The 27,513-nt window shown below is 44.8% G+C and overlaps 1 protein-coding gene across 1 annotated transcript in view; it reads left to right on the top strand.

Moving 5' to 3' along the window:
• The window catches only part of DYNC2H1 (dynein cytoplasmic 2 heavy chain 1), a 1,078,189-nt gene that overhangs the window by 499,698 nt on the left and 550,978 nt on the right, over positions 1-27,513 (top strand). The window contains 2 exon segments of the mRNA XM_030202388.1: positions 301-445; positions 757-859. Of these exon segments, the coding sequence (XP_030058248.1) occupies positions 301-445; positions 757-859 (248 nt within the window).

Genomic DNA, 27,513 nt, shown 5'->3' on the forward strand with positions numbered 1-27,513 from the left:
ACAGTTGCAACTTAAACGTTTTGAGAGAAAAATGTCCGTTTACCGCCTTATGATGATTTTTGGACATATTTTGTTTTGAGAATGAGCCGTATAGTATTTATTTATTTATTTTTGGCACTTGATTTACTGCAGGTGATCTCTGGGGCAACTATGTGGGTTACAATTTCAATTACAGGTACTTTAGTATAGTGTAAAGGTATGATTTCAGCAGAGTATATTTTTGCCTGCAAAAATAGAAGTATTTGGGGGAATATATGTTTTATTCTGAGCAGTAATATATTGTAAAATATTTTATTTTAGCTACCCTGAAAGAGACCAACTACAAACAATTTACAGTTCCTATCTGGAGCCTGTTCTTCACAAAAATTTAAAGAATCATCCTGTTTGGGGTCCTGTATCAAAAATCTACCAGTTGGCAGGATCCATGGTCCATGTGTACGAGCAGGTATGAATATTTCATTTTTCAGCTTGGGACTGATATTGAAATGAAGCTTATATGACATAAGTCATTTTAAAAGAATTTAAAACTAGCTAATGGATACATTTTAACCATACAATTTGATATTGGCTAAAAGTTATCTAAATATGATAGCTGGGTGCGGCATAGTCATCCTTTATCCTGATTATCTTTTTGTTCATTTGGACCACACAAATACACAGTCCTAATTTTAATGGTTGTTATTTACATTATATGACCATTTTAGTTTGCATTTAAAAATTAAATGTCTAAACTTGTAACTTTTAATTTTAATATAGGTGCGAGCAAAATTTACAGTTGATGATCACAGTCACTACCTCTTTACTCCTTGCATTCTTACTCAGTGGGTTCTTGGCTTATTTAGATATAATTTAACAGGAGGTAAGTCACTTTTTTGTATATCATTTTAATCATTCTTATTGATATTACAATTCATTTATTATTTGTCATTCAGTATTCCCATCAATATTATGTTTGTATTTTTTTTTTTTGAAGACAGGAAGGTTTATCTACTCATATAAGAGGTTTATATGACTCTGTAAATACCAGGCTGATGGTGATACTGTATAAAAAGGAGATAGAGCAACTTTAAACTACAACCTGGAGGAAAGCCAGTTGTGGCAATTACTACCACCTTGAGGAGGTGGAAAGTGCAGTAATGCTACTGACAGTCTGAAAGTATACGCAAACAAGGCAGGAAGCAAGGAGTAGGAAATAAATAAATGTTAGAATGTGCATTACCTGTGATGATGGGCTACTCCCTCACTCCATCCCGCTCATGCCCATTGGTGCATTAAGCAGTTAGTGCTGCATTTTTCTTGCACGGCATGCCATGCCACATGGTACATTATAGCTTGGTTCTGTGCTACCACGTACTGCACAGGAAAATCCATGGTAGCTATTTAACATAGCTTAGTAAAAGGGTCCGTTATTTAGGAAAGTTTTTTTTTTGTTTTTAAGCTCAAACAATTCAGACTAGTTTATTTACGCTTTTATGACCGTTTATCTGTGTTAGTACAGTCGGTATTACTTTCTTAGCTGGATTATTGCAGTTTAATCTATTCTGGGACTACTATTAAATTGCAGAGAAAGCATCAAATATTGCAAAATATAGCAGCCAAGTTGAATTTCACATCTAAAGATTAAGACAGGATGTGACTGCTGTTGATAAAGCTTCATTGGCTTCCAGTAGATGCTTGCATTATTTTTAAATTCACTTATCTGATATTTAAGACTTTGTGAGGCTTGATGTCTGAGCATTTGATTTAGGATATTCGTAAAAAACCCATACCTTTAGTTTATCAGATCATGGTTCATTAAACTCCTTCAGTTAAAGTTAAACATTTTAAATGGACTTTAGAGAGTTCTTTCTCTTGCCAAGCCACAGACATTTGGAATAAGTTGCCACTGGTTCTTAAACAGCAGCTGCCCTACATTTGCTTTCACAAACATTTTTAAAAATATACTTTTTGATAAATATTTGACCCAGGATAAATGTTGATATTGTGAAATTGTTCCTAATTACAGTAGCTTTTCAATGCTTGTTTTGAAATCCTTCTTTGAACTGCTTTGAATCCTTTTGAGAATAAGCAAGTGAAAACTGCGCAAGATTAGATTAGAGAAGTTGCATTAAAGACAAAAGTAGCCCAGATGCCAAGTAAAGAGCAGCCAGAGTTCATATTGCAAATTATCCCCCTTTAAACTCATAAGGAAGTTGGAAGTACAAAGAAAATACATACTTTAGCATTTGTATTCGGAGATTTCAGAAGCCTACAAAATAACATGTGTGACTTGGAATATATAGCACTGAATGAAGAGGTAATAACAGTAAGCATTTCGGAGACCTGGTGGAAGGAGAATAACTAATGGGATACTGATAAAAGGGTACAAATTATATCGCAATGATAGGTTGGATCAAATTGGTGGAGGGGTTGTGCTATGTTAAAGAGGGACTTGAGTTAAACAGAAGAAAAGTTCTACAGGAAACGAAAGGAGTTATGGAATCTTTATGGATAGAAATTCCATGTGTGAAAGGGAAGGAACTAGTGGTGGATGTTTTTCTGGCCAGAATGAACAGACTGATGAAATGTTAACAGAAATTAGGGAAGCTAACAACTTTAGGGATATCTAACACACAGCACACAGTAACAAGCTGCTACACAAATACATTAAGGTACATAAGTACATAAGTAATGCCATACTGGGAAAAGACCAAGGGTCCATCGAGCCCAGCATCCTGTCCACGACAGCGGCCAATCCAGGCCAAGGGCACCTGGCAAGCTTCCCAACGTACAAACATTCTATACATGTTATTCCTGGAATTTGGATTTTTCCAAGTCCGTTTAGTAGCGGTTTTATGGACTTGTCCTTTAGGAAGCCGTCCAACCCCTTTTTAAACTCTGCTAAGCTAACCGCCTTCACCACTTTCTCCGGCAACGAATTCCAGAGTTTAATTACACGTTGGGTGAAGAAAAACTTTCTCCGATTTGTTTTAAATTTACTACACTGTAGTTTCATCGCATGCCCCCTAGTCCTAGTATTTTGGAAAGCGTGAACAGACGCTTCACATCCACCTGTTCCACTCCACTCATTATTTTATATACCTCTATCATGTCTCCCCTCAGCCGTCTCTTCTCCAAGCTGTATAGCCCTAGCCTCCTTAGTCTTTCTTCATAGGGAAGTCGTCCCATCCCCGCTATCATTTTAGTCGCCCTTCGCTGCACCTTTTCCAATTCTACTATATCTTTCTTGAGATGCGGCGACCAGAATTGAACACAATACTCAAGGTGCGGTCGCACCATGGAGCGGTACAACGGCATTATAACATCCTCACACCTGTTTTCCATACCTTTCCTAATAATACCCAACATTCTATTCGCTTTCTTAGCCGCAGCAGCACACTGAGCAGAAGGTTTCAGTGTGTTATCGACGACGACACCCAGATCCCTTTCTTGGTCCGTAACTCCTAACGTGGAACCTTGCATGACGTAGCTATAATTCGGGTTCTTTTTTCCCACATGCATCACCTTGCACTTGCTCACATTAAACATCATCTGCCATTTAGTCGCCCAGTCTCGTAAGGTCCTCTTGTAATTTTTCACAATCCTGTCGTGATTTAATGACTTTGAATAACTTTCTGTCATCAGCAAATTTAATTACCTCGCTAGTTACTCCCATCTCTAAATCATTTATAAATATATTAAAAAGCAGCGGTCCTAGCACGGACCCCTGAGGAACCCCACTAACTACCCTTCTCCATTGTGAATACTGCCCATTTAACCCCACTCTCTGTTTCCTATCCTTCAACCAGTTTTTAATCCACAATAGGACATTTCCTCCTATCCCATGACCCTCCAATTTCCTCTGTAGCCTTTCATGAGGTACCTTGTCAAACGCCTTTTGAAAATCCAGATACACAATATCAACCGACTCCCCTTTGTCCACATGTTTGGCCCAACCGATTCTTTTGCCGGCTTCCTGCTTTTAATGTACCGAAAAAAAATTTTTACTATGTTTTTTGCCTCTAATGCTATCTTTTTTTCATACTCCCTCTTGGCCTTCTTAATCTGCGCCTTGCATTTGTTTTGACACTCCTTATGCTGTTTCTTGTTATTTTCAGATGGTTCCTTCTTCCATTTTCTGAAGGCGTTTCTTTTAGCCCTAATAGCTTCCTTCACCTCACTTTTCAACCAGGCCGGGTGTCTTTTGGACTTCCGTCTTTCTTTTCTAATTTGCGGAATATGTATGGCCTGGGCCTCCAGGATGGTATTTTTGAACAGCGTCCACGCCTGTTGTACAGTTTTTACTCTCTCAGTTGCCCCCCTAAGTTTTTTTTTTACCGTTCTTCTCATTTTATCATAGTCTCCTTTTTTAAAGTTAAACGCTAACGCATTTGACTTTCTGTGTACAGTTACTTCAAGGTCGATGTCAAAACTGATCATATTATGGTCACTGTTATCAAGCGGCCCCAGTACCATAACGTCCCTCACCAGATCATGCGCTCCACTAAGGACCAAGTCTAGAATTTTTCCTTCTCTCGTCGGCTCCTGCACCAGTTGCTCCATATTGTATTTTAATTAATTTCTCCGAGGACAAGCAGGCTGCTTGTTCTCACGACTGGGCTGACGTCCACGGCAGCCCCCACCAACCGGAACAAAACTTTGCGGGCGGTCCCGCACGCAGGGTACGCCCACCGCGCATGCGCGGCCGTTTTCCCACCCGTGCGCGACCGTTCCCGCTCAGTCTTTTCTTTTCCGCGCTGGAGAGAGCCGCGTTCGTCTCTCTGTCAGCCCCGGAAACCGGATCGCGCTTTTGCCGCGAGATTTTTCTTCGTCGCGTCTCTGTTTTATTTTTGTTAAAAAAAAAAAAAAAAAACGAGAAGAACTTTGTTTTCCCTCGTCTTTTTAGCGGGGGCGTCTCGTTGCGGCCTTGTGGACGCGCGGTCGATTTATTTTTCGAGTTGTGAATTTTACCGCCACCATCGACGACTTTGACTTCGCCGACGCAATTTTTCCGTCGATGTCCTCGAAGGTCCCGAGTGGATTTAAGAAGTGTGGTCGGTGCGGCCGGCATATCTCACAGACCGACACTCACGCTTGGTGCCTCCAGTGCCTCGGGCCGGAGCACGATACCAAGACGTGCACCTTGTGTCTCGATTTACGGAAACGGACACAGGTGGCGAGGCAAGTTCTACGGGACCGTCTTTTTGGAACTTGCGTCGGCCCCTCGACGTCGACTTCGACGGCATCGGTATCGACGGCCGGATCTTCGGTACCGGTACCGATGTCCACGAAATCGGCACCGACCCCAGGAGCACAGGTCCCGTCGGCCCGCCGGTCTTCCGGAGACGGCAGGGGTGAGCGGCCGCGTGGGCAATCGGCCCCGGTCACTCCCTCTACCCAGGGCCCTCGGGACCGAACCCTGTTGGACCCAATGCCTCGAGGCCGAGGGGGATCTACCTCCTCCTCTTCAGTACCGCCGAGCGCCGAAGACGGGCACCGGAAAAAGATAAAAAAGCACCGTCATCGGTCGCCCACGGCAAATGTGGCTCCCGGCTCCAGAGACGATTCGACGCCGAGGAAGCGGCAGCGCCGGGAGGAGCGGTCCCCCTCTGTGGTAGAGGTATCATTACGTCAGGGCGCCAGCACTTCGGTGCCGTCTCCTGGACCCGAACAGCTTCCGGCACCGACACCTCTACCGGCCCCCTCGCCTTTCCCGACAGCGGGCCTGGACGAGTGCCTCCGAGCCATCCTTCCGGAGAACCTGCAAGGGCTGATGCGCCAGACTGTGCCGGGGCCGGGGGTGCTTGCGCCCTCGGCGCCGTTGATGGAGGCGCCGGCGTGCTGTAGCCCGGTGCCGAGGCCTTTGACGCCAACGACGCTTGCGGCACCGGTCTCGACCGCCACGCAGGTGGAGTCGACGTCGATGGAGGGAGCTTCATCCCTGCCGGTGCGGGAGTCCACCGCTCGACGCCGCCACCGAGGACTCGGTGCCTCGAAGTCGAGCCGGGCCCGGTTGAGGTCTGAGCTACAGGAGCTCATGTCCGACACCGAGGAAGAGGCCTCGTGGGGGGAGGAGGAGGACCCCAGATATTTCTCCTCAGAGGAGTCTGTGGGCCTTCCCTCCGACCCCACTCCTTCACCAGAGAGAAAGCTCTCGCCACCTGAGAGCCTCTCCTTTGCCTCCTTCGTCAGGGACATGTCGATTTGCATTCCCTTCCTCGTGGTCTCTGTGGATGAGCCGAGGGCTGAGATGCTCGAGGTCCTCGACTATCCATCACCACCTAGAGAGTTCTCCACGGTACCGTTGCACAATGTCCTCAAAGAGACACTGCTTCGGAACTGGTTGAGACCTTTATCTAATCCCACCATCCCCAAGAAAGCGGAGTCCCAATACAGGATCCACTCAGACCCAGAGTTAATGTGGCCTCAATTGCCTCATGACTCGGCGGTCGTAGACTCTGCTCTCAAGAGGGCACGGAGTTCGAGGGATACCGCCTCGGCGCCCCCGGGGCGGGAGTCTCGCACTCTGGACTCGTTTGGGAGGAAGGCCTACCAATCTTCAATGCTCGTGACCCGCATCCAGTCATACCAACTCTACACGAGCATACACATGCGGAATAATGTGAAGCAACTGGCGGACCTGGTCGACAAGCTCCCCCCCGGAGCAGTCCGGGCCTTTTCAGGAGGTGGTCAGGCAGCTGAAGGCGTGCAGAAAGTTTCTGTCCAGGGGTATATATGACACATGTGATGTGGCATCTTCAGCTGCGGCCCAAGGTATAGTGATGCGCAGGCTCTCATGGCTGCGTGCCTCTGACCTGGACAACCGCACCCAGCAGAGGCTGGCCGATGTCCCTTGCCGGGGGGATAATATTTTTGGTGAGAAGGTCGAGCAGTTGGTGGACCAACTACATCAGTGGGAAACTGCCCTCGACAAACTCTCCCACTGGGCGCCTTCAGCATCCACCTCAGCAGGTGGACGTTTTTCCCGGGCCAGGCAGGCTGCGCCCTACGCCTACAACAAGCGTAGGTACACCCAGCCGGCCCGAAGGCCTCCTCAGGCACAGGGTCAGTCCCAGCGCGCTCGTTCCCATCAACAGCGTACGCCTAAGCAGCCCCCGGCGCCTCCACAGCAAAAACCAGGGACGGATTTTTGACTGGATCCATGGGAACATAGCCGCCATCAAAGTGTCCGTGCCGGACGATCTGCCAGTCGGGGGGAGGTTAAAACGTTTTCACCAAAGGTGGCCTCTAATAACCTCCGACCAGTGGGTTCTCCAAATAGTGCGGTGCGGATACGCCCTGAATTTGGCCTCCCCTCCACCAAATTGTCCTCCGGGAACCCAATCCTTCAGCTCCCAGCACAAGCAGGTACTTGCAGAGGAACTCTCCGCCCTTCTCAGCACCAATGCGGTCGAGCCCGTGCCACCCGGGCAGGAAGGGCAGGGATTCTATTCCAGGTACTTTCTTGTGGAAAAGAAAACCGGGGGGATGCGCCCCATCCTAGACCTGAGAGGCCTGAACAAATACCTGGTCAAAGAGAAGTTCAGGATGCTTTCCTTGGGCACCCTTCTACCAATGATTCAGAAAAACGATTGGCTATGTTCCCTGGATTTAAAGGACGCATACACTCACATCCTGATACTGCCAGCTCACAGACAGTATCTCAGATTCCGCCTGGGGACACGACACTTTCAGTATTGTGTGCTGCCCTTTGAGCTCGCCTCTGCCCCACGGGTGTTCACGAAGTGCCTCGTGGTGGTCGCGGCGTATCTACGCAAGCTGGGAGTGCACATGTTCCCATATCTCGACGATTGGCTGGTCAAGAACACCTCGGAGGCAGGAGCTCTCCGGTCCATGCAGTGCACCTCCTGGAGCTGCTGGGGTTTGTGATAAATTACCCAAAGTCCCATCTCCAGCCGGTCCAATATCTGGAATTCATAGGAGCTCTGCTGAATTCTCAGACGGCTCAGGCCTTTCTTCCCGAAGCGAGGGCCCACAACCTCCTGTCCCTCGCTTCCCAGACCAGAGCGTCTCAGCAGGTCACAGCTTGGCAGATGTTGAGACTCCTAGGTCATATGGCCTCTACAGTTCATGTGACTCCCATGGCTCGTCTTCACATGAGATCTGCTCAATGGACCCTAGCTTCCCAGTGGTGCCAGGCCACCGGGAATCTAGAAGATGTCATCCGCCTCTCCATCAGTTGGCACACTTCACTGCACTGGTGGACCATTCGGACCAATTTGACCCTGGGACGCCCATTCCAAATTCCACAGCCCATGAAAGTGCTAACGACGGATGCATCCCGCCTGGGGTTGGGAGCTCATGTCGATGGGCTTCACACCCAGGGACTGTGGTCCCTCCAGGAAAAAGATCTTCAGATCAACCTCCTGGAGCTCCGAGCGGTCTGGAGCGCACTGAAGGCTTTCAGAGATCGGCTGTCCTGTCAAATTATCCAAATTCAGACAGACAATCAGGTTGCAATGTATTACATCAACAAGCAGGGGGGCACCGGATCTCGCCCCCTGTGTTAGGAAGCCGTCGGGATGTGGCGTTGGCCTTGCCAGTTCGGCATGCTTCTCCAAGCCACATACCTGGCAGGTGTAAACAACAGTCTGGCTGACAGACTGAGCAGAGTCATGCAACCGCACGAGTGGTCGCTTCATTCCAGAGTGGTACGCAAGATCTTCCGAGAGTGGGGCACCCCCTCGGTAGACCTTTTCGCCTCTCAGACCAACCACAAGCTGCCTCTGTTCTGTTCCAGACTTCAGGCGCACGGCAGACTAGCGTCGGACGCCGTTCTCCTCCATTGGGGGACCGGCCTCCTGTATGCTTATCCTCCCATACCTTTGGTGGGGAAGACCTTGCTGAAGCTCAAGCAAGACCACGGCACCATGATTCTGATAGCGCCTTTTTGGCCCCGTCAGATCTGGTTCCTCTACTTCTGGAGTTGTCCTCCGAAGAACCGTGGAGATTGGAGTGTTTTCCGACCCTCATTTCGCAGAACGACGGAGCGCTTCTGCACCCCAACCTTCAGTCTCTGGCTCTCACGGCCTGGATGTTGAGGGAGTAGACTTCGCTTCGTTGGGTCTGTCTGAGGGGGTCTCCCGTGTCTTGCTTGCTTCTAGGAAGGATTCCACTAAAGAGTTACTTTTTCAAGTGGAGGAGGTTTGTCATTTGGTGTGAGAGCAAGGCCCTAGAACCTCGTTCTTGTCCTGCACAGAACCTGCTTGAATACCTTCTGCACTTATCAGAGTCTGGTCTCAAGACCAACTCCGTAAGGAATCACCTTAGTGCGATTAGTGTTTACCATCTTTGTGTAGAGGGTAAAGCCATCTCTGGAGAGCCTTTAGTCGTTGGATTCATGAGAGGCTTGCTTTTGTCAAGGCCCCCTGTCAAGCCTCCTGCAGTATCATGGGATCTCAACGTTGTTCTCACCCAGCTGATGAAACCTCCTTTTGAGCCACTGAATTCCTGCCATCTGAAGTACTTGACCTGGAAGGTCATTTTCTTGGTGGCAGTTACTTCAGCTCGTAGGGTCAGTGAGCTTCAAGCCCTGGTAGCTCATGCTCCGTATACTAAATTTCATCATAACAGAGTAGTACTCCACACTCACCCTAAGTTCCTGCCGAAGGTGGTGTCTGAGTTCCATCTTAACCAGTCAATTGTCTTGCCAACATTCTTTCCCAGACCGCATACCCGCCCTGCTGAACGTCAGTTGCACACATTGGACTGCAAGCGAGCGTTGGCCTTCTATTTGGAGCGGACACAGCCCCACAGACAGTCCGCCCAATTGTTTGTTTCTTTCGACCCCAATAGGAAAGGGGTAGCTGTCGGGAAACGCACCATCTCCAATTGGCTAGCAGATTGCATTTCCTTCACTTACGCCCAGGCTGGGCTGCCTCTTGAGGGTCATGTCACGGCTCATAGTGTCAGAGCCATGGCAGCGTCGGTGGCTCACTTGAAGTCAGCCACTATTGAAGAGATTTGCAAGGCTGCGACGTGGTCATCTGTCCACACATTCACATCAGATTACTGCCTCCAGCAGGATACCCGACGCGACAGTCGGTTCGGGCAGTCGGTGCTGCAGAATCTGTTTGGGGTTTAAATCCAACTCCACCCTCCAGGACCCGAATTTATTCTGGTCAGGCTGCACTCTCAGTTAGTTGTTCTTCGTAGGTCAATTTCTGTTATGCCCTCGCCGTTGCGAGGTTCAATTGACCTGGGTTCTTGTTTTGAGTGAGCCTGAGAGCTAGGGATACCACAGTCGTGAGAACAAGCAGCCTGCTTGTCCTCGGAGAAAGCGAATGATACATACCTGTAGCAGGTGTTCTCCGAGGACAGCAGGCTGATTGTTCTCACCTACCCTCCCTCCTCCCCTTTGGAGTTGCGTTTTACTTCTTTTTGCTTGTCATTCAACTGAGCGGGAACGGTCACGCACGGGCGGGAAGACGGCCGCGCATGCGCGGTGGGCGTACCCTGCGTGCGGGACCGCCCGCAAAGTTTTGTTCCGGTTGGTGGGGGCTGCCGTGGACGTCAACCCAGTCGTGAGAACAATCAGCCTGCTGTCCTCGGAGAACACCTGCTACAGGTATGTATCATTTGCTTTTTCTCCTATGGGGCATGGAAACGTTAGCCAGCGAGCATGTTATACTTAGCTTCGCTAACTGGCTAATGCAGAGTTAAGGCATCCAACGTTGATAAATATTATTTCTCCGAGGACAAGCAGACTGCTTGTTCTTACATGTGGGTCAACGTCCATGTCGGCCCAGGAATCGGCATTTTGCAAAAGCAAAAAATAAAAAAGTTTTGCCAGTCTTTTGGCGCGCGTGCGCAGACTGACTTCCCAGCTGCCGTGCGAGCGCGTCTCCTCAGTTTTTTCTTCTCCGCGACGAGGTGTGACAGGTCCCTCCAGTGCTCCTCTTAGAGGCCTGGGAAAGAGTTTTCTGAACACTTTTTTGCGAGGTTTATTTGCTTTTTTTTATCTTGTCTGTTTAAAAAAAAAAAAATGTTTCCTTTAGTTTTTCTTCCAGTTTTCTTTGTCCTCTTTATATTTCAACATTTTTATTGATGACAGTTCATAATAAACATCTCCAGATATTATAAGTATACAGAGGTTCAAATAAGAAATTATACTCAGCTTATACAAACTTATATAGTCCATCATCAAAAAAAAAAAATTTTTTAAACATTTTCCTCCCCTTCCCTCCCCTACCCTCTTTGCTAGATTCCACAGTGTTCATTGATATTTAAACAGTTGTAAAATGTGTAATTAACATTTGACATTTGGTATTATACTTCCTCCTTATGTATATACATCCTAAACTGTTATCCTCAGTGTTTTAATTCCCCTCCCTCCCATCTTCCCCTATGATGACCCAAGCGTTTACAGATATCGTGAAACTAACAGCACAATAAAGTGATTAGATCAACTAATGTTCCGTGTTGTGTGATAGATGTTATTGTTGTATCTGAGTTAGGCTATTAGTCAGTATAATTCTTTAAAGCTTGTTCAAAAGTGGACATTCTTCATGAACTTTCCCCCCCGTCCCCTCTTCCCCTTATCCCTACCTCCCCCTCCCCACCCCTCCCCTATGATCCATTAAGGTTTTACTGTGGTTGTTGTCCTATCAATGTATACCCACATCTCAAAGTGTATTAAGTATTAGGCTCCGGCCTCTCTGAGACAGCGTGTCTATCATAGGTCCCCAGATTTTAAGAAAACATTTTTTCCCCCGGCAGCTACCTTTTGCTTCTTTTGCTTCCCATGTCAGCAAGAGGTGTATCTGGTTGCGCCAATGCCAATATTCAGGGGGCCTATCTGACGTCCAGTGTTGTAAGATGCATTTTTTTGCTACTAAGCAGAGCTTACGACATAGCAGCGTCTCATCTGCCGTAAGGCCTCGAAAAGCCCCTGGGCAGTCCAGTATTAATTGTAGGGGGGTGCCCACTATTTTCCGTGATGTGGTGGAAGTCAAAAAATTCACTACTTTCCTCCAAAATGACCTTACTTTTGTACATTCCCAAAATGCATGATAAAAAGAATTTTCAGCTAGCTTGCATTTCAAACAGGTTGGCGTGTCGATCCCTCCCAGTCTAAAGAGCTGGAGCTGTGTAAAATATGCTCTATGTATCACCCGGAATGCGCATTCTCTATAAGTTGCACCACTGATCAGTTTGGGGATGCTTCGAATATAGGCTGTTATATCCCAGTTATCTAAATTTGCCCCCGTATCTGCCTCCCATCGTGCACGGAGTGGCGACCATTCCCTTTGTGTCGTCAGTGTCCACAATTTTCTTTGGATTTGGGAGATCGAGGGGGCCTCATCTGATATGTCATCATAAAATTGTTTGACTTTTTCTCCCAGTTGAAACTTTAGCGCTTCCTCATCTAAGGAGTGGACATAATGTCTTACCTGTCCATACCCAAAAGCATCCCCCCAGCCCCCACCCTCAGCTGGTATGAGTTGTCTGAGGGGCTTAATTTTCCCTTCCCCATCTATTAGTGCCCGTAAACATGTGATACCTCTAGCTGTCCATTGCTGAAAAACTGTATTATCCATACCCGGTGCGAACATCGGATTTCCTCTTATGGTCAACAATTCTGATGTATGTGGCTTGCCCCCTATTTCTTCCCCAAAATTTTCCATGCCTCTTGAAGGGGGAGTAATAGAATACTACTTCTAAAAGTCTTGGGTATCCAAGTAGTAGGGAGATGCAGCAGGGTGACTAAATTATAAGGACTAAAGTATGTTTTTTCCAACTGTAGTGGTGAATGTGTGTCTGTGGAAAAGATCCAATCTCTCACCAGCCGTAACAAACTAGCTATATTATAGTATTGCAAGTTAGGCAAGCCAAGACCGCCCTGTTGCCAGGCTCCCAGCAGAAACTGAATCTTGAGCTTAGCTTTTTTTTGTGCCCAACAAAACCGCCCCACTAGCTGATAAAAACGCTTGATATCTTTCTGTAATAATTTCAGCGGCAAAACTTGTAGCACATATAGCCACCTGGGCAGCATTACCATTCGTATAAGACAGACCCGACCTATCAACGGCACCGGAAGCAACCTCCACTTTAGCAATTGTTGTTCTGTTTGGCTTAACAGCTCGGTGACATTTATTCTATAGATATCCTTTGTCTGTGAAGCCAAAAAGACTCCCAAATAGCGGAAGGGGCCTACCGTCCATCTCAAAGGGAAATCATTTTCCCAAAGGGTTTTGGTATGCAATGGAATCGCCAAGGCCTCAGATTTATCGAGATTTAATTTGAATCCCGAGTAGTCCCCATACTCCTTAAATACTTCTATAAGATCTTCAAGTGATTGTTTGGGATTAGTAAGAATCACTAATAAATCATCAGCAAATGCTGCTATTTTAAATCCCATTGCTCCTATCGCGATTCCCCTAATGGATCTAGTTGAGATTATATCTCGAATCAAGGGGTCTAAGTATAATGCAAATAATAATGGGGAGAGAGGGCAACCCTGTCTTGTCCCTCTAGAAATCTCAAAGCTCGCAGACCACCTCCCATTAACCAAGACTTTTGCCCGAGGCGAAGTATATAGGGCTTTAATTGCTTGTACAAACCAACCCGAGAAGCCATAGTTGTCCAAAACTGAGAAAAAAGGCCACTCCACGCGGTCAAATGCCTTTTCGGCATCAAAGCTGACCATCAGTGCTTGTTCTGAATTCCTCCTGAGGTGTTCTAGGGCCAGTAAGATACTTCGCATGTTCTTAGTTACCGAACGTCCCTGAACAAATCCCACTTGGGCTTCATGAATCAAATGTGGTAATATTTTTCCTAGCCTCTTAGCTAATATTTTTGCTAGCAATTTGACCTCATAATTTAATAAGGAAATAGGTCTATATGATGTCACGAGTTGCTCATCTCGTTTCGGCTTCGGCAGCACTATTATCTGGGCTAAATTAAGATGTTCCGGCAGCTTCCCCTTTATCACCCCATTCATTGAAAACCTCCGCTAATATCGGGGTAATGTGGTCTTTCAATAATTTGTAAAATTCGGTTTTTAGCCCGTCTGGCCCCGGTGCTTTCCCCAGTTTACTTTGGGTAATTGCCCAAGTGACTTCATCACAACTTATGGGTTCATTCAGGTGTTCCAACTCTATCTGGTTCAGCGATGGTATGTCGATATTCTGCAAATAAGAATCATTTTGTACTCCTTGGTTATCCCCAGCACTATATAATTGTTGATAATATTCCTGAAAAATATTGCTAATTTCTGTATCCTTATTAAGTATCTTGCCGTCCTTGCCTTTAATAGCAGCTATATGTCTTGATGCAGATGGGGGGTTTATCAGTTTAGCCAAAAATTTGCCACTCTTATTACCATGTTTATAAAGTTGAAAGCGGTAATAAGTTTGGGACTTCGCTGCCCTCTCATGTAATATTGAATTTACTTCGGTCTGAATCGAGATTAGTTCTTTGTGTCCCCCTAAGGTCGGATTCTGCCCATATTGTTTTTTCAAGCGTGCAAGTTGTTTTTCCAACCGCAGTAGTTCTCTATCCCGTTGTTTTTTATAGTTACTGACATAACTAATGACTTCCCCTCGGAGGACTACCTTTGCTGCTTCCCAATATGTAGTCGTCTCCAATACAGACCCCTCGTTAAATTGTCTACATTCGCCCCATTTAGCTATTAGGTATTCTTTAAATTTCCCATTCGAATAGAGGTAGCTAGGGAATGTCCAACCTCCCTCTCTCTGGGGATTGTCGCCCCCCTCTTGCCAGGCCATCCACACTGCAGCGTGATCAGATATCACGCAAGGACCTATCTCTGCTTTATCTATGTACGTAAACATCGTACGTGAGATTAACAGATAATCTATCCTGGAGTGGGTCTGGTGAGCTCTAGATTGGTGTGTGTATTCCCTTTCTGTTGGGTGCAGAGTACGCCAAACATCTATCAAATCTAATGTATTGCACATGTCCGGCAGCCCTCTAGTACTAGGGTTCTTTCGCACCAATGGCGGATGTGATTTATCAACTAGAGGATCCCATGTCATATTCAAGTCTCCCCCTACCATTACCGGGAGAGCCTCCATTTTGGCTATAGTCGCAGTTACTTTTTTGTAAAATTTGAGGTTCAGCGTATTTGGGGCATACACACTACCTAATATTACTTGTTTTCTAGCAATAGTAGCTGTACAAAAAACAAAACGCCCTTCTGTGTCTTTATGTATGTTATGAATTTTGGTTACTACCCCCTTTCTCAAAAGAATGGCCACGCCCCCTTTGTTGCCCACTGCTGGTGAGGCGATACAGTCCCCTACCCACCATTTAATCAACTTGGCATGTTCTTCATCCGATAAATGGGTTTCTTGCATTAATACTATGTCTGCTCTTAATCTTTGTAAATATTGTAAGATTTTTGATCTTTTGATGGGGGAGTGTATTCCCCCCACATTCCATGTCATTATTTTGATCATCTTACATGGTGTAAGTTCCCCTTATCTTCAGATGGAAAAACTTTTTTAATGTGTGAAAGAAGCCATCCCAGCCTATGGCTTCCCTCTTTCTTATATTTTAGTAGCCTCGTTCGTCTGGGTACCATATGTATATTGGTACATCGTGTATGCTCAACAGCCACAGTCACAAGTGTAATCCCCTGCATTGCCCCCCTTCGTCGTCGGTTTCCCCCCCCCTTTACCTTCCCTTCCCAAATCCCCCCTCCCCCCTCCCCCCTCCTCCTCCATTCCCTCCTTCTGTGTGCTTCCTTGTATGAAGCCGTCACTTAATAACGCTAACCCGCCTTGTCCCCCCGTCCCAAACCAGTAAATTCCCAAATCTTAAACTCCCCTCTTATCCCTGCGGCGTATCAATATAACATTTTAACAATCCCTAAATGAATTATTCTTTTTAGTCTCTGTCTTGAATTCCCCCAACATTCTACACATTTTAACTGCAACATCATTAACAGGTGAATTTAGTTACCAACATGAACAGTCAATAGAGCTGCCATCTTCAGTTCCAAAGGCACTTTTTGTTTTCCGTCAAAGGACTTCCCAGGCATCATGTGCAGTGTTGCAGTAAATCATGTCCATCGCCAGATTTATATCATTCTGTACTTATTACTGCCACATCTTGTTGGCTCATGCAGGGTCTCCATCCTCCAAATTATTATTGTCAGAGTGTTCCAGCTTTTTCAAAAAGTCTTTGGCCTCCTTGTCTGATATAAAGGAGTGAAGTTTACCTTTGTGTGTTATTTTCAGGATAGCTGGGTACTGCAAGGTAAAACGAATCTTCATTTCAAAAAGCCTTGTACACACCGGTGAGAATGCCCTTCTCTTAGCCGCAATTCCAGCCGAATAATCTTGAAAGCAGAGTACTTTGTTATTTTCATATGCCAGAGCCTTATTTGATCTTGCTGCTTGCAATATATGTTGTTTGTGCATAAAATTAAGCACTCTGCAGATAATTACTCGTGGCTTAGGATTATCCATCTGGCGCACTCCCAACCGGTGTGCTCGTTCAATTCGTAAGAGGCCAAGCTCTGCTGGAAAGTCGATGACGTTAGTCAGCCATTGTTCTAGGACTTTCTCCAGCTGTTTTCCACCCAGCGCTTCGGGGAGACCTATTAAGCGGATATTATTCCGCCTGGAGCGGTTTTCCAGGTCCTCGATTTTGGTTTCTAGATCTGATACCTTTTTCTGTAGATTTTGTTGCGTTTCTTCCACTCCTGCCATTCTGTTTTCCACCTCACTGGCTGTGGATTGAAACGCCATGCATTCCTTGGTCAGGCTCTCCAATTTTGCATCTAGTTGTTCCAATTTACTGTCTAACTTCCGGTCAAGCGGGGCCAGTCGGCGGTCCAACAATTCTTCCATCACTCCCGTTAATTCGGAAGTGATCTCGGCGATCCATGCGGACGATACCGATGGGCTCGTTTCGGGGGAAGTCGCCGCCATCTTGTCTTCTGTTATCCGTCCCCGCTGCCTTTCCTTTTGGGCTGATTTTGCTGCCATGACCGCGTTTTCGCCCGTTCTAGGTAGCCAGTAACTGTCACGAATTCCTACTCGATGCAGCAATGCGATTTTGGTGGGAATGATTCTCTTGCAGCTGCGGGGATTAGCAGGCAGGTTTCGGAGAGACGTTCACCGGCACCCTCTCTCCACCATAGCGTCACGTGACCCTCTTCTTTGTCCTCTTTAAAAAAAAAAATTTTTCGACACGGCCAGCCTTTAGGCTGCACGGTCGGATTTTTTCTCTTTTTGTGCTAGCTTTTTTTGCACAATCGCTTCTTTTGATTTTGACGACATAGTGATGCACAGACTCTCATGGCTGCGTGTCTCTGATCTGGATCATTCGGTCCAGCAGCAGATGGCAGATGTACCTTGCCGGGGGGGTGGGGACACAGCCTTTTAGAAGGGGAGTCGCCATCGGTAAACGCACCATTTCTAATTGGCTAGCAGATTGCATTTCTTTTGTTTATGCCCAAGCTGGGCTGACTCTGGAGGGCCATGTCACGGCTCATAATGTCAGAGCCATGACTGCGTTGGTGGCTTACTTAAAGTCAGCCTCCATTGAAGAGATTTGCTAAGCTGCAACGTGGTCTTCAGTCCACACATTCACGTCACACTACTGCCTTCAGCAGAATACCCAATGCGACAGTCGGTTTGGGCAATTAGTGCAGCAGCATCTGTTTGGGGTTTAGAATCCAACTCCACCCTCCTAGGCCCGTTTTTATTCTGTTCCAGGCGGCACTCTCAGCTGGCTGTATATAGTTTCAGGTTAACCTATGTTATGTCCTTGTTGTTGCGAGGCCCAATTGGCCAATGTTGTTTTGAGTGAGCCTGGATGCTAGGGATACCCCACTTGTGAGGATTATTCAGCCTGCTTGTCCTCGGAGAAAGCGAAGATACTCCTCACAACCCTCCCACATACCCTTGGAGTTGTCTCCTCTAGCTCTTTTTTTACTCTTCACTTAACTGAGAAGCTCGATTGCGTGGCGGGCGGGAAAGCCCTTGGCGCATGCGCAGTTGGATGCACGGTGCGCTCAGAAAGCTCCATCAAAAGTTTTTTCTATTTCAAATTCCGGTTCCCGGGCCAGCACGGATCACTGACCTACTTGTGAGGATTATCAGCCTGCTGTCCTTGGAGTATATACCCTGCTACAGGTAAGTATCTTCGCTTTATTGACATTATCCGCATAGTAAACAAAAATAATAAGAATTAGATAAAATAGGACAGTGAACAGAGTTTGCACCCTTCTCCCCCCTAGTACTACAACCCAAACCCAAAATATCCAGCCCTTGCCATCGCTAGTCCCACACTCAACGCGCCACACAAAGAAAAATATATCAAGTTCTCATAACCTAGTAGGTAAGAAAGGAGTCAAAGATGTAATGTTTTCAGCAAAAAAGAACATATATGTGTTAATAGAAGTCCACATTTTCAAAAATTGCATCTTAGCTTTGCAGTCACTAGTGTCAGTGAAAGGTGTTCCATAGTCAACAAAGTATACATTTGATTTCTCCACAAGGTCAGGGATGGAGGGATATTATGAATGCTTAGCTATCAAAGATGCTTTGCAAAGAAATATATTGGACACCTTGGTACCTTCAACAATGTCCTGCAGGTTATCCAAAAGACTTATTTGTGAAGTCACTATCCAACTCTGCTGATAAATAGAACACAGATAAGTCCAAACTTTCCCCCAAAAGTTATGAATAAGTGCACAGTCCCACACACAATGTTTATAAGAAGCATCTTTTTGGCCAAATTTAAGGCAGGCTTCATCTGAGTGTAAGCCCATCTTTCATGCTCGAGAGGGATGAATATAAAGCCAAAAATTTATAATGCAGCTCCTGTAGCTGCACGTTCTCTGCCAGACGATGTCACGCAGGCTCCACTGCAAATCCTCAACAGAATAATTTCCAAAATCTCAGGTCCATCAATCTATGATATGTTGTAAAGGGAAACACCCTAAGGACTGTTTAAGGGCTTCACAATAATGACCCAATAACCCTCTATGTACTGCTGGCAAAGGCCATTTTTCATCAAAAGTAGATTCCTGAAAATCAATAGGGAAGGAGCCCAATAATGAATGCACATAATGATGAAGCTGGCGATAGAGATACCAATCCTGTGGTGTCAAATAAAAACCTCCGCCAGAGAAGATCATATGACAAAAATGTAGGTTCATCATCCTGCACCACATCCTGAACTGAAACCAGCCCCTGTTCCATCCAAGTGTGATAAGGATGGGACCACAACCCCAGGGAAAAGTCTGAATTGTCCATAATGGGCAAGTATTGGGATCAGTGTGCATGTAGGCCAAACCTTGTGCGAAAGAGACCCCATGCCCAACGAACTGGGTGAATTAACATGTGCTGCTTCACTAATTCTGGAGGGCCCCTGCTCTTACTTATAAAATGTACGCCAAGTGAAGGGACTTCCCTATCTACTGTTCAAAGGCCTCATCACAATATTCTGTTGTTTGAAACACCCAACCTCTAGCATGTCAAAGATGGAAGCAATATTATAGGCCCTTAAGTCAGGAAGACCTTACCACCCCTCTCGATGCGCCCACTGTAACTGAAGCAAAGAGGTACGGAAGCACCTGCCTACAAAGATAAATTTCTGTACCTGGCCATTCCAAAAAAACAAGATCTTTTGGTTTTATAAGAGGTAAATGTTGCAAAGGGTAAATTCATTTTGGCAGGAGCACCATTTTCAAAAGCTGTATATGCCCCCTCAGAGCAGGACAGCAAGGTCTTGGCATGCTACAGCAGGGGTGAAATGTTAACGTAATACAACCACACCAAATACCCTGGAATCTGTAAACCTAGGTACCTTACCATAGGACCCGCCCAACGAAGTGGGAAGATCCCATTCCAATTCCTGCGCAGATCCCCCCCCCCAGATAGGCAGTTCCTCTGAATTGTCGTGATTGAGCCATAGACCCCTACATATACATATAAAATCGTCTTATTTGTTTTAAAAGTATTTCCATGTAACTTAGTTAAGTGTACCCTAATCTTTGTACTTTTGGAATGAATAAAAAAAAATTGATTTACTTCTACTCGTTCTACACCACTCATATCTCCCCTAATCCATCTCCTTTCCAAGCTGGAGAGCCCTAACCTCTTTAGCCTTTCCTCATACGAGAGGAGTTCCATCCCCTTTATCATTTTGGCCGCTCTTCTTTGACCCTTTTCTAATTTTGCTATATCTTTTTTGAGATACAGCGACCAGAACTGAATGCAATACTGAAGGTGCGCTCGCACCATGGAGTGATACGGAAGCATTATAGTATTTTTGGTCTTATTCACCAACCCTTTCTTAATAATTCCTAGCCTCCTGTTTGCTTTTTTTTGGCCACTGCCGCACACTGAGCAGATTTCAGCTTATTATACCATGACATCTAGATCTTTTTCTTAGGTGTAGACCTCCAAGTGTGAACCCTAGCATCAGGTAACTATGATTCGGATTATTGCTTCCAATATGCATCACCTTGCATTTGTGCACATTAAATTTCATCTGCCATTTGGATTCCCAGTCTTCCTGCAATATTTCACAGTCTGCACATGTTTTAACAACCTTGAATAGTGTTGTATCTGCAGATTTAATCACCTCACTCGTCGTTCCGATTTCCATATCATTTATAATTATGTTAAATAGCACCGGTCCCGGTATAGATCCCTACAGCATTCCACTGTTCACCCTCCTCCATTGAGAGAAATGACCATTTAACCCTACCCTGTGTTTTCTGTTGAATAACCAATTCCTAATCCACACCAGAACCTAGCCTCCTATCCCATAACTCTTTAATTTTCTCAGGAGCCTCTCATGAGGAACTTTATCAAAAGCTTTCTGAAAATCTAGATACACCACATCAACACTACACTACACTACATTATTATCCATATGTTTATTCACACCTTCAACAAAATGAAACAAATTGGTGAGGCAAGACTTTCCTTGGCAGAAGGCATGCTGACTCTGTCCCATGAAACCATGTTTGTGTACGTGTTCTGTAATTTTATTCTTTATAATAATTTTCCACTATTTTGCCCGGCACCGACGTAAGGTTTAGCGGTCTGTAGTTGCCTGGATTATCCCTGGAACTAAACTAAATACATTACTCCAAGTGGGGCCTCACCTGTGACCTGTACAGGTGCATTAACTTCCATTCTTCTGCTGGGATGCTTCTCTCTAGCATCCTTCTGGCTTTAGCCACTGTCTTTGGTACACTATTTTGCCAATTTGAGATCCTCAGACATTATTGCCGTAAGGTCCCTCACCCAATCCATGTTTATCAGCCTCTCGGCCCCATCACATACAGCTCCTTAGGATTTCTACAACCCAAATGCATCGCTCTGGACTTCTTCACATTAAATGTTTACTACCAGACTTTAAGAACATTCTTCTAATTTTTGTAGATCACTTCTCATGTTGTCCATTCTCTCTGAGGTGACCGTTTTGTTGCAAATCTTTTGTGTTCTTCTTTCCAACCCTTCAGCAATGTCGCTCACAAATATATTGAATAGAATTGGCTCCAGTACCAATCTCTGTGGTACTCTCAATTCTCACTTTTCTTTCCTCTGAGTAGATTACATTTATGATGACCACCATGCTATCAGTCAGCTAGTTTCTAATCCAGTTCACCAGTTTGAGTACTAACTTCAGCCCATTCAGTGTGTTCATGAGCTTCCTGTGAGGAACCATATCAAAGTCTTTGCTTGAATCCAAAGAGACTGCTTCTAGTGCATGTCCTTTGTCTAATTTTTGGTCAGTTAGTCATTTGGCATGATTTTCCTTTGGTAAAAACTGTTGAGTTAGATCTTGTAACCCATTCCATTCTAGGAAGTTTCCTTCAGCAGTGTCTCCATTAGTTTTCGAACTACTGAAGTGAGGCTTCTCTGAGGACAAGCAGGCCTTTGCATTATCACATCTGGGTGAGGTCATCTGACGGAGCTCAGTGTGGACACCAACTAGTGACACAAAGAACTTCTAGCAGTGTACCACTATGCATGCGCTGGTGCCTTCCCGCCCACTGCATGAGCGTGGGTCCCTCAGTCTTCATTTTTTTGTGGAGCAGGGAGGATACATCATCGTGCTGTCCTCAACATGCCTTCCCATATGGTCTTTTTCTTCTGTTTTGAAAATTTTTTCCTTATTTGGTTTTATTTCCCTTTTGTTTCCGGATGTTTTCTGCACTTAGTTTCCTTTCATTTTTGCGAGTGGCTAGGCTGTTTTAGGCCAGAGCATCAACCTTAGTTTGAACACTGCCCCTTTTTTGACTCACAATTGAGTTTAGTTTGGCAGCAATTCTTTACTCAATGTCCCAGAATTCACCCAGTGGCTTCAAGTGGTGCGCACAATGTGATTGAGTGATTTCCGTAATGGACCTACACTCTTGGTGCATCGGGTATCTTGGGCCTTACCATGATCCCAGCCTAACTCTTGATCTCTCTGTTTAAAAATGGCCTTGAGGGCACAGAGGGTGCAACAGGTCCAACGGGAGAGGCTTTTTGGCTACTCGAAGGCTAGTACGTCATCATTGGTACCTGCGGTTCAAGGGGGGGTTAGTGTATGTTCCATGTAGAGGTGACAGTCTGTTTGGAGGTGAGGTACAAGAGGTCATTGACCTCCTTAAAAAACATATAGATACCATCCAAACTCTGTCTCAGCCTGGATCATCGGAATCAATCACCACACCTCTTCATGATTCAGTTCTTCTTTTATGCACAATGCACTAGACTAAAGAACAAAGGGAAAATAACACATTAAAATATAACTATATAGTAATAAACTGAGGGTTATATGTAGATGCCAGTGGTAAGACAGGTTCTGCTGTCACAGGGAGGTGTCAGATGAAAGCATGGAACATGGTAATGTGTTGAAAAATTCTAGCTCAGCCAAAGATTTGACACAAACAGTGAACAAAGAGGTATGCATAAAGGCTAATGGCTGTTGAGAAATTGGGAGAGATCTCAGCCAGGTGTCTTGAGGTCTAAGGAGGATGGAGAGTTGAATGTCCAGAGGTCCTAGGAAGAGAGAGAGAGAGAGAAAAATACTGGATGCTCTGAGGCCCAGAAAAGGAAAAACATTAGAGCCAGGTGCCCTGAGGTTATGGAAAAGGGGAGAGATCTGATCAAGAGTCCTAAGATTCTGGAAGTGGGGAGATATGTAAGCTGAGCATTGTTATGTGGGTTTAGAGGAAACAGAGATCCCAGCTGAGTACCCTCCAGTACTAAAAGGAGAAAGATCCAAGTTGGAGGGGGACCCCTTGGCAGCTCTGGGGAAGGGCTGGGGGCTAGTTCTGCTTACACTCTGTGGTGCACTGATTTTATACAGAGACAGACTCCTGTGAGTACTGGTGTGTCTTTGGACTGAACACATTCTCTGTAGTTTTGTTGTATGTGTTCTGGTTTTTCATCTGTTTAATAAATATTTTTGCTAAGTTTTGTTAAATAAGAAAAGTAAATAGCCATTTAACATGATAAAATATGTTCTTGTGATGCATGGTATTATAATATTGCCTGATGTTGGATATCATGACTTAGATGACAACATTTTTTTCATGTTACATATTTTCTTATTTTATTATGTAAAATACTTGTATTTTAATCAGTTCTAAATATAATATTTAATATATTTTCTGCTTCTTTCCTCTGATGCTGTCATGAATGGTATGTAATTTTTATTAGTTTTTTTCTTTTTTCTTTATTTTATTTTATTTAAAGCATTTATATCCCACATTTTCCCACTGGTTGTAGGCTCAATGTGGCTTACATAGGCTAAATCAGGAGTACAGTACTAATGGCATATTAAAACAGTACAAACAGTAAATTAAAGTTTGGTATTATATTAAACAATAGAATAGTAAAGAAAATAGATTCAAGTGTTTCTGAATTATTTGAGACCAAGAAATTGAACTGATTATGTTGCATCTGGAGAGTAGACCTTTTTGATTAGGATGGACTTTAATAATTTTCTAAACTTTAGATAGTTCTGGGTTGATTTAACTAATTTAGGTAAGGCGTTCCACAGTCGAGTACCCAAGAAAGGGAAGTTGGAGGCATATGTAGATTTGTATTTGAGGCCAAAGCAATCTGGGTAGTGTAGGTTTAAATAAGATCGGGAGGAATTAGATCTGTTCCTGGGTGGTAAATCAACTAAATCTAGCATATAATCTGGAGCAATGCCATAGATGATTTTAATTCTTTATCCTGTTGTTGAAAAGCTGTGTATAACTTGTTGATAACATTAGCAACTAGTTGAGATTCACAGATCTATATTTATATTAATAGGTCTTAACCTTTTTTGGGTCACAGACCTCTTTGAGAATCTGATGAAATCTGTAGACTCCTTTACCTGAAACATGCACATAAGCAGATGCATAAGTGGATTCTATTAGAAGGTATGAATTCAGAAAAAGCCTATGGTAGTTTTGTTCTCTCCTCCAGCATTGTCTTCCTGTTACCAGAGTGAACATTGCAAGGGCTGGGTATGCTGCAGGGCAAATTTATAGAAATTATTATAAAGAACAAAATTACTTAACACTTAGACAAACATGGTTTAATAGGACAAAGTCTACCAAAGGATGTCTTGCCGTGCCAATTTGAATAGGAATAAATGTATGTATACAGGTGAGCTAGTTGATATAAAGTGGCATTTTCGATATGACATCTAAATCCAATTGTGGACGTTTTACTGAAAGCATCCAAAGATCAAGTGACAAACATAGTGATTTTGAACCAGAAAAATATCTATTTTTTTTTTTTCAGAACTGGCCATTTCCTAGATGTTTTGTGCTCAGTGCGTTTTACTTTTGTGAGCATTTTTTGAAATAAACACATCCAAGAAAAAAAAAAAAAAACGCAAAACCAAGCCCTTGGAATGTCTGGGGGGGCCAGCATTCTTAGTAAACTGGCCACACAGACATCCCAGCAGAGCAGTGGGGCACCCTAGGGAGCGCTGCAGTGAACTTCACTTAAAAGGTTCCAGGTACATATCTCACCATTACCCCCTTATATTGTGTGAGGAGCCCTCCAAAACCCATCAAAAATTTTCTTTACCCAACTCTACACCACTACAATAGCCTTTATGTCTGCAGGTGTCACCTATATTTAGGTAAAGTAGGTTTTTGGTGGGTTTTGGAGGGCTCACACTTTCCACCACAAGTGTAACAGAGTGACATATAGGCCTGGATCCCCTTCTCTTCAGTGCATTGCACCAGCCACTAGGCTACTCCAGAGACCTGCTTGCTACTGTAGTAGGACTGGCCATAACATCTGAAGTTGTCATAGATGCTGTTTCATTCATATCTTTGGGGGGTGGGAGGGGGGTCAGTGAGCACAGAGGATTAAAGGGGGGGTTCATGCTTAATCCCTCCAGTGGTCACCTGGCCATTTAGGGTACCTTTTTGTGCATTGTTCGTGATTGAAACAGGTCTAGATCAAAGCATCTAAGTTTTAGTTCTGGACGTTTTTGCTTTGTTCCCTTATGGCATAAAAATGTCCAAATTTTGGGAATGCCCAAATCCTGCCCCCAATACACTCTCTTGTGATTTGGACGTACTGCAGGTGAACTGCATAGAAAAAGTCTTAAAAATGGGTTTCAAAAATAGCGAGTTGGGTGTTTTAGTAAAAACAAAAAATTGCATTTGTTGCTTTGTGACATTTCCTGCATGCTTTTCTGTTTCAAAAATGAGCCCCTTTCTGTATGTAGATTTTGAGAAAGCTTTTGACAGTTTCTCTCACCAGAGACTCCTGAGAAAATTAAGACATGAGATAGGAGGCAATGTTCTGTTGTGGATTGGGAACTGATTAAAAGAAAACAGAGTAAGGTTAAATGGACCGCTCTCTAAATGGAGAAATGTGAATGGTGGAATGCTGCAAGGATCTGTACTAGGTACTTTTTAACATATACATAAATGATCTGAAAATGAGAATGATGAGTAATGTGATGAAATTTGCAGATGTCACAAACTATTCAAAGTTGTTAAATTACATTCAGGTTGCAAGAAATTGCATGAGGACCTTGGAAGGTTGGAAGACTGGGCATCCAAATGGCAGATGAAGTTTCATGTGGAGAAGTGCAAAGTGATGCACATTGGGAAGAATAACCAAATTATAGCTACATGATGCTAAGTTCTACATTAGGGTTCACTACAGAGGGAAAGGATTTACAGGTGGTCATGGAGAATACATTGAAGTCTTCTGCTCAGTGTACAGTGGCTGTTGTATAACTTGCTTTGTGTGCAAGTGGTGGCATTGTCTTTCTACAGAGGGCATCTCTACAATTCTTCCTTGGCAGCCCATCTGGATATGGTGCGCTTCCTGGGGTGGTCCATCTTCAGCCCCCGGTGAGCTCTCATTGTCCGCAATGTAACCTAATCAAGTGCTCAAGGCACTCCGTTTGAGCCCTTGTAGGAGGCAACTCTGAAGGATCTGACTTTGAAGTCAGCGCTTCTCATGGCTATCGCCTCCTCTAGGAGAGTCTCGGAGCTTTTGACTATCTCATGTTGGGATCCATTTCTGCGATTTTTCTCCTGACACCTCTCCCTTCGTACAGTCCCTCCTTTTTGCCTAAGGTGGTGTTGGCGTTTCACATCAATCAGCCGGTACATCTTCCTTCATTTTCCAAACCTGAGTGTGGGTCAGTGTACTCTTTGCTTCGTTGTGTGGATGTCTGCTGAGTCTGCCGGGTCCTCCTGCAGTATCTGAGGTCACTAATGAGTTTTGGTGGTTGGATCTTCTCTTTGTTCTATTTGTGGTGCCTCATAAGGGGGCGGCTGCCTCCAAGGCTACCATTGCCCAATGGATCCAGGAGTGTATTTATTCTGCTTACCTGTTGTCAGGGAACTCCACCCCACTGGCGCTTTGGGCCTAGTCTGCTCAGACTCTTTCTACTTCTTGGGCGGAATCTCGTCTTCTTACCCTGGAAGAGATTTGTAGATCAGTGACCTGGATGTTGCTGCATACATTTGCACTACCAGGTGGATGTTGCAGCTTGCTTGGATGCAGCCTTTGGTGCATTGGTTCTTTTGACAGCAGTGTCTGGGTCCCACCTGAATTGAGGACTGCTTTGCTACATTTCATCCGTTTCTGGATTCATCTGCTCCGATGACCAGAAAGGAGATGACTTACCTGATCATTTTCTTTCCTTTAGTCATAGCAGATGAATCCAGAGCCCAGTTTTTTCCTTCTTCGACCATAAACAACTTCAGCATCTGCTTGAGAGTCTTCTTCAAGCTTTCCACTAGATCTTCTGTCTGTGTATAATAAACGGACATCTGTAAGGCCTTTACCGTAAGGAGGGCACACACTTGCTTCATGATCCTGGACAGTCAGTATTTCAGTAGGAATCCCCATCTGGGAAAAGACTTCCCACAACACATTGGCCACCATGGTAATTTTCATATTACGCAGGACAGTGGCCTCTGGGTAACGAGTGATATAGTCCAAAATAACCAGGATATTTGTTACCACAGGTGGTTTGCTCCAGTGGTCCCACAAAGTCCATAGCCACTGTCTCAAACAAGGTATTGATAATGGGCATGGGCACAGG

Source organism: Microcaecilia unicolor, chromosome 4 (assembly GCF_901765095.1).
Source record: "Microcaecilia unicolor chromosome 4, aMicUni1.1, whole genome shotgun sequence".
Lineage (NCBI taxonomy): Eukaryota > Metazoa > Chordata > Amphibia > Gymnophiona > Siphonopidae > Microcaecilia > Microcaecilia unicolor.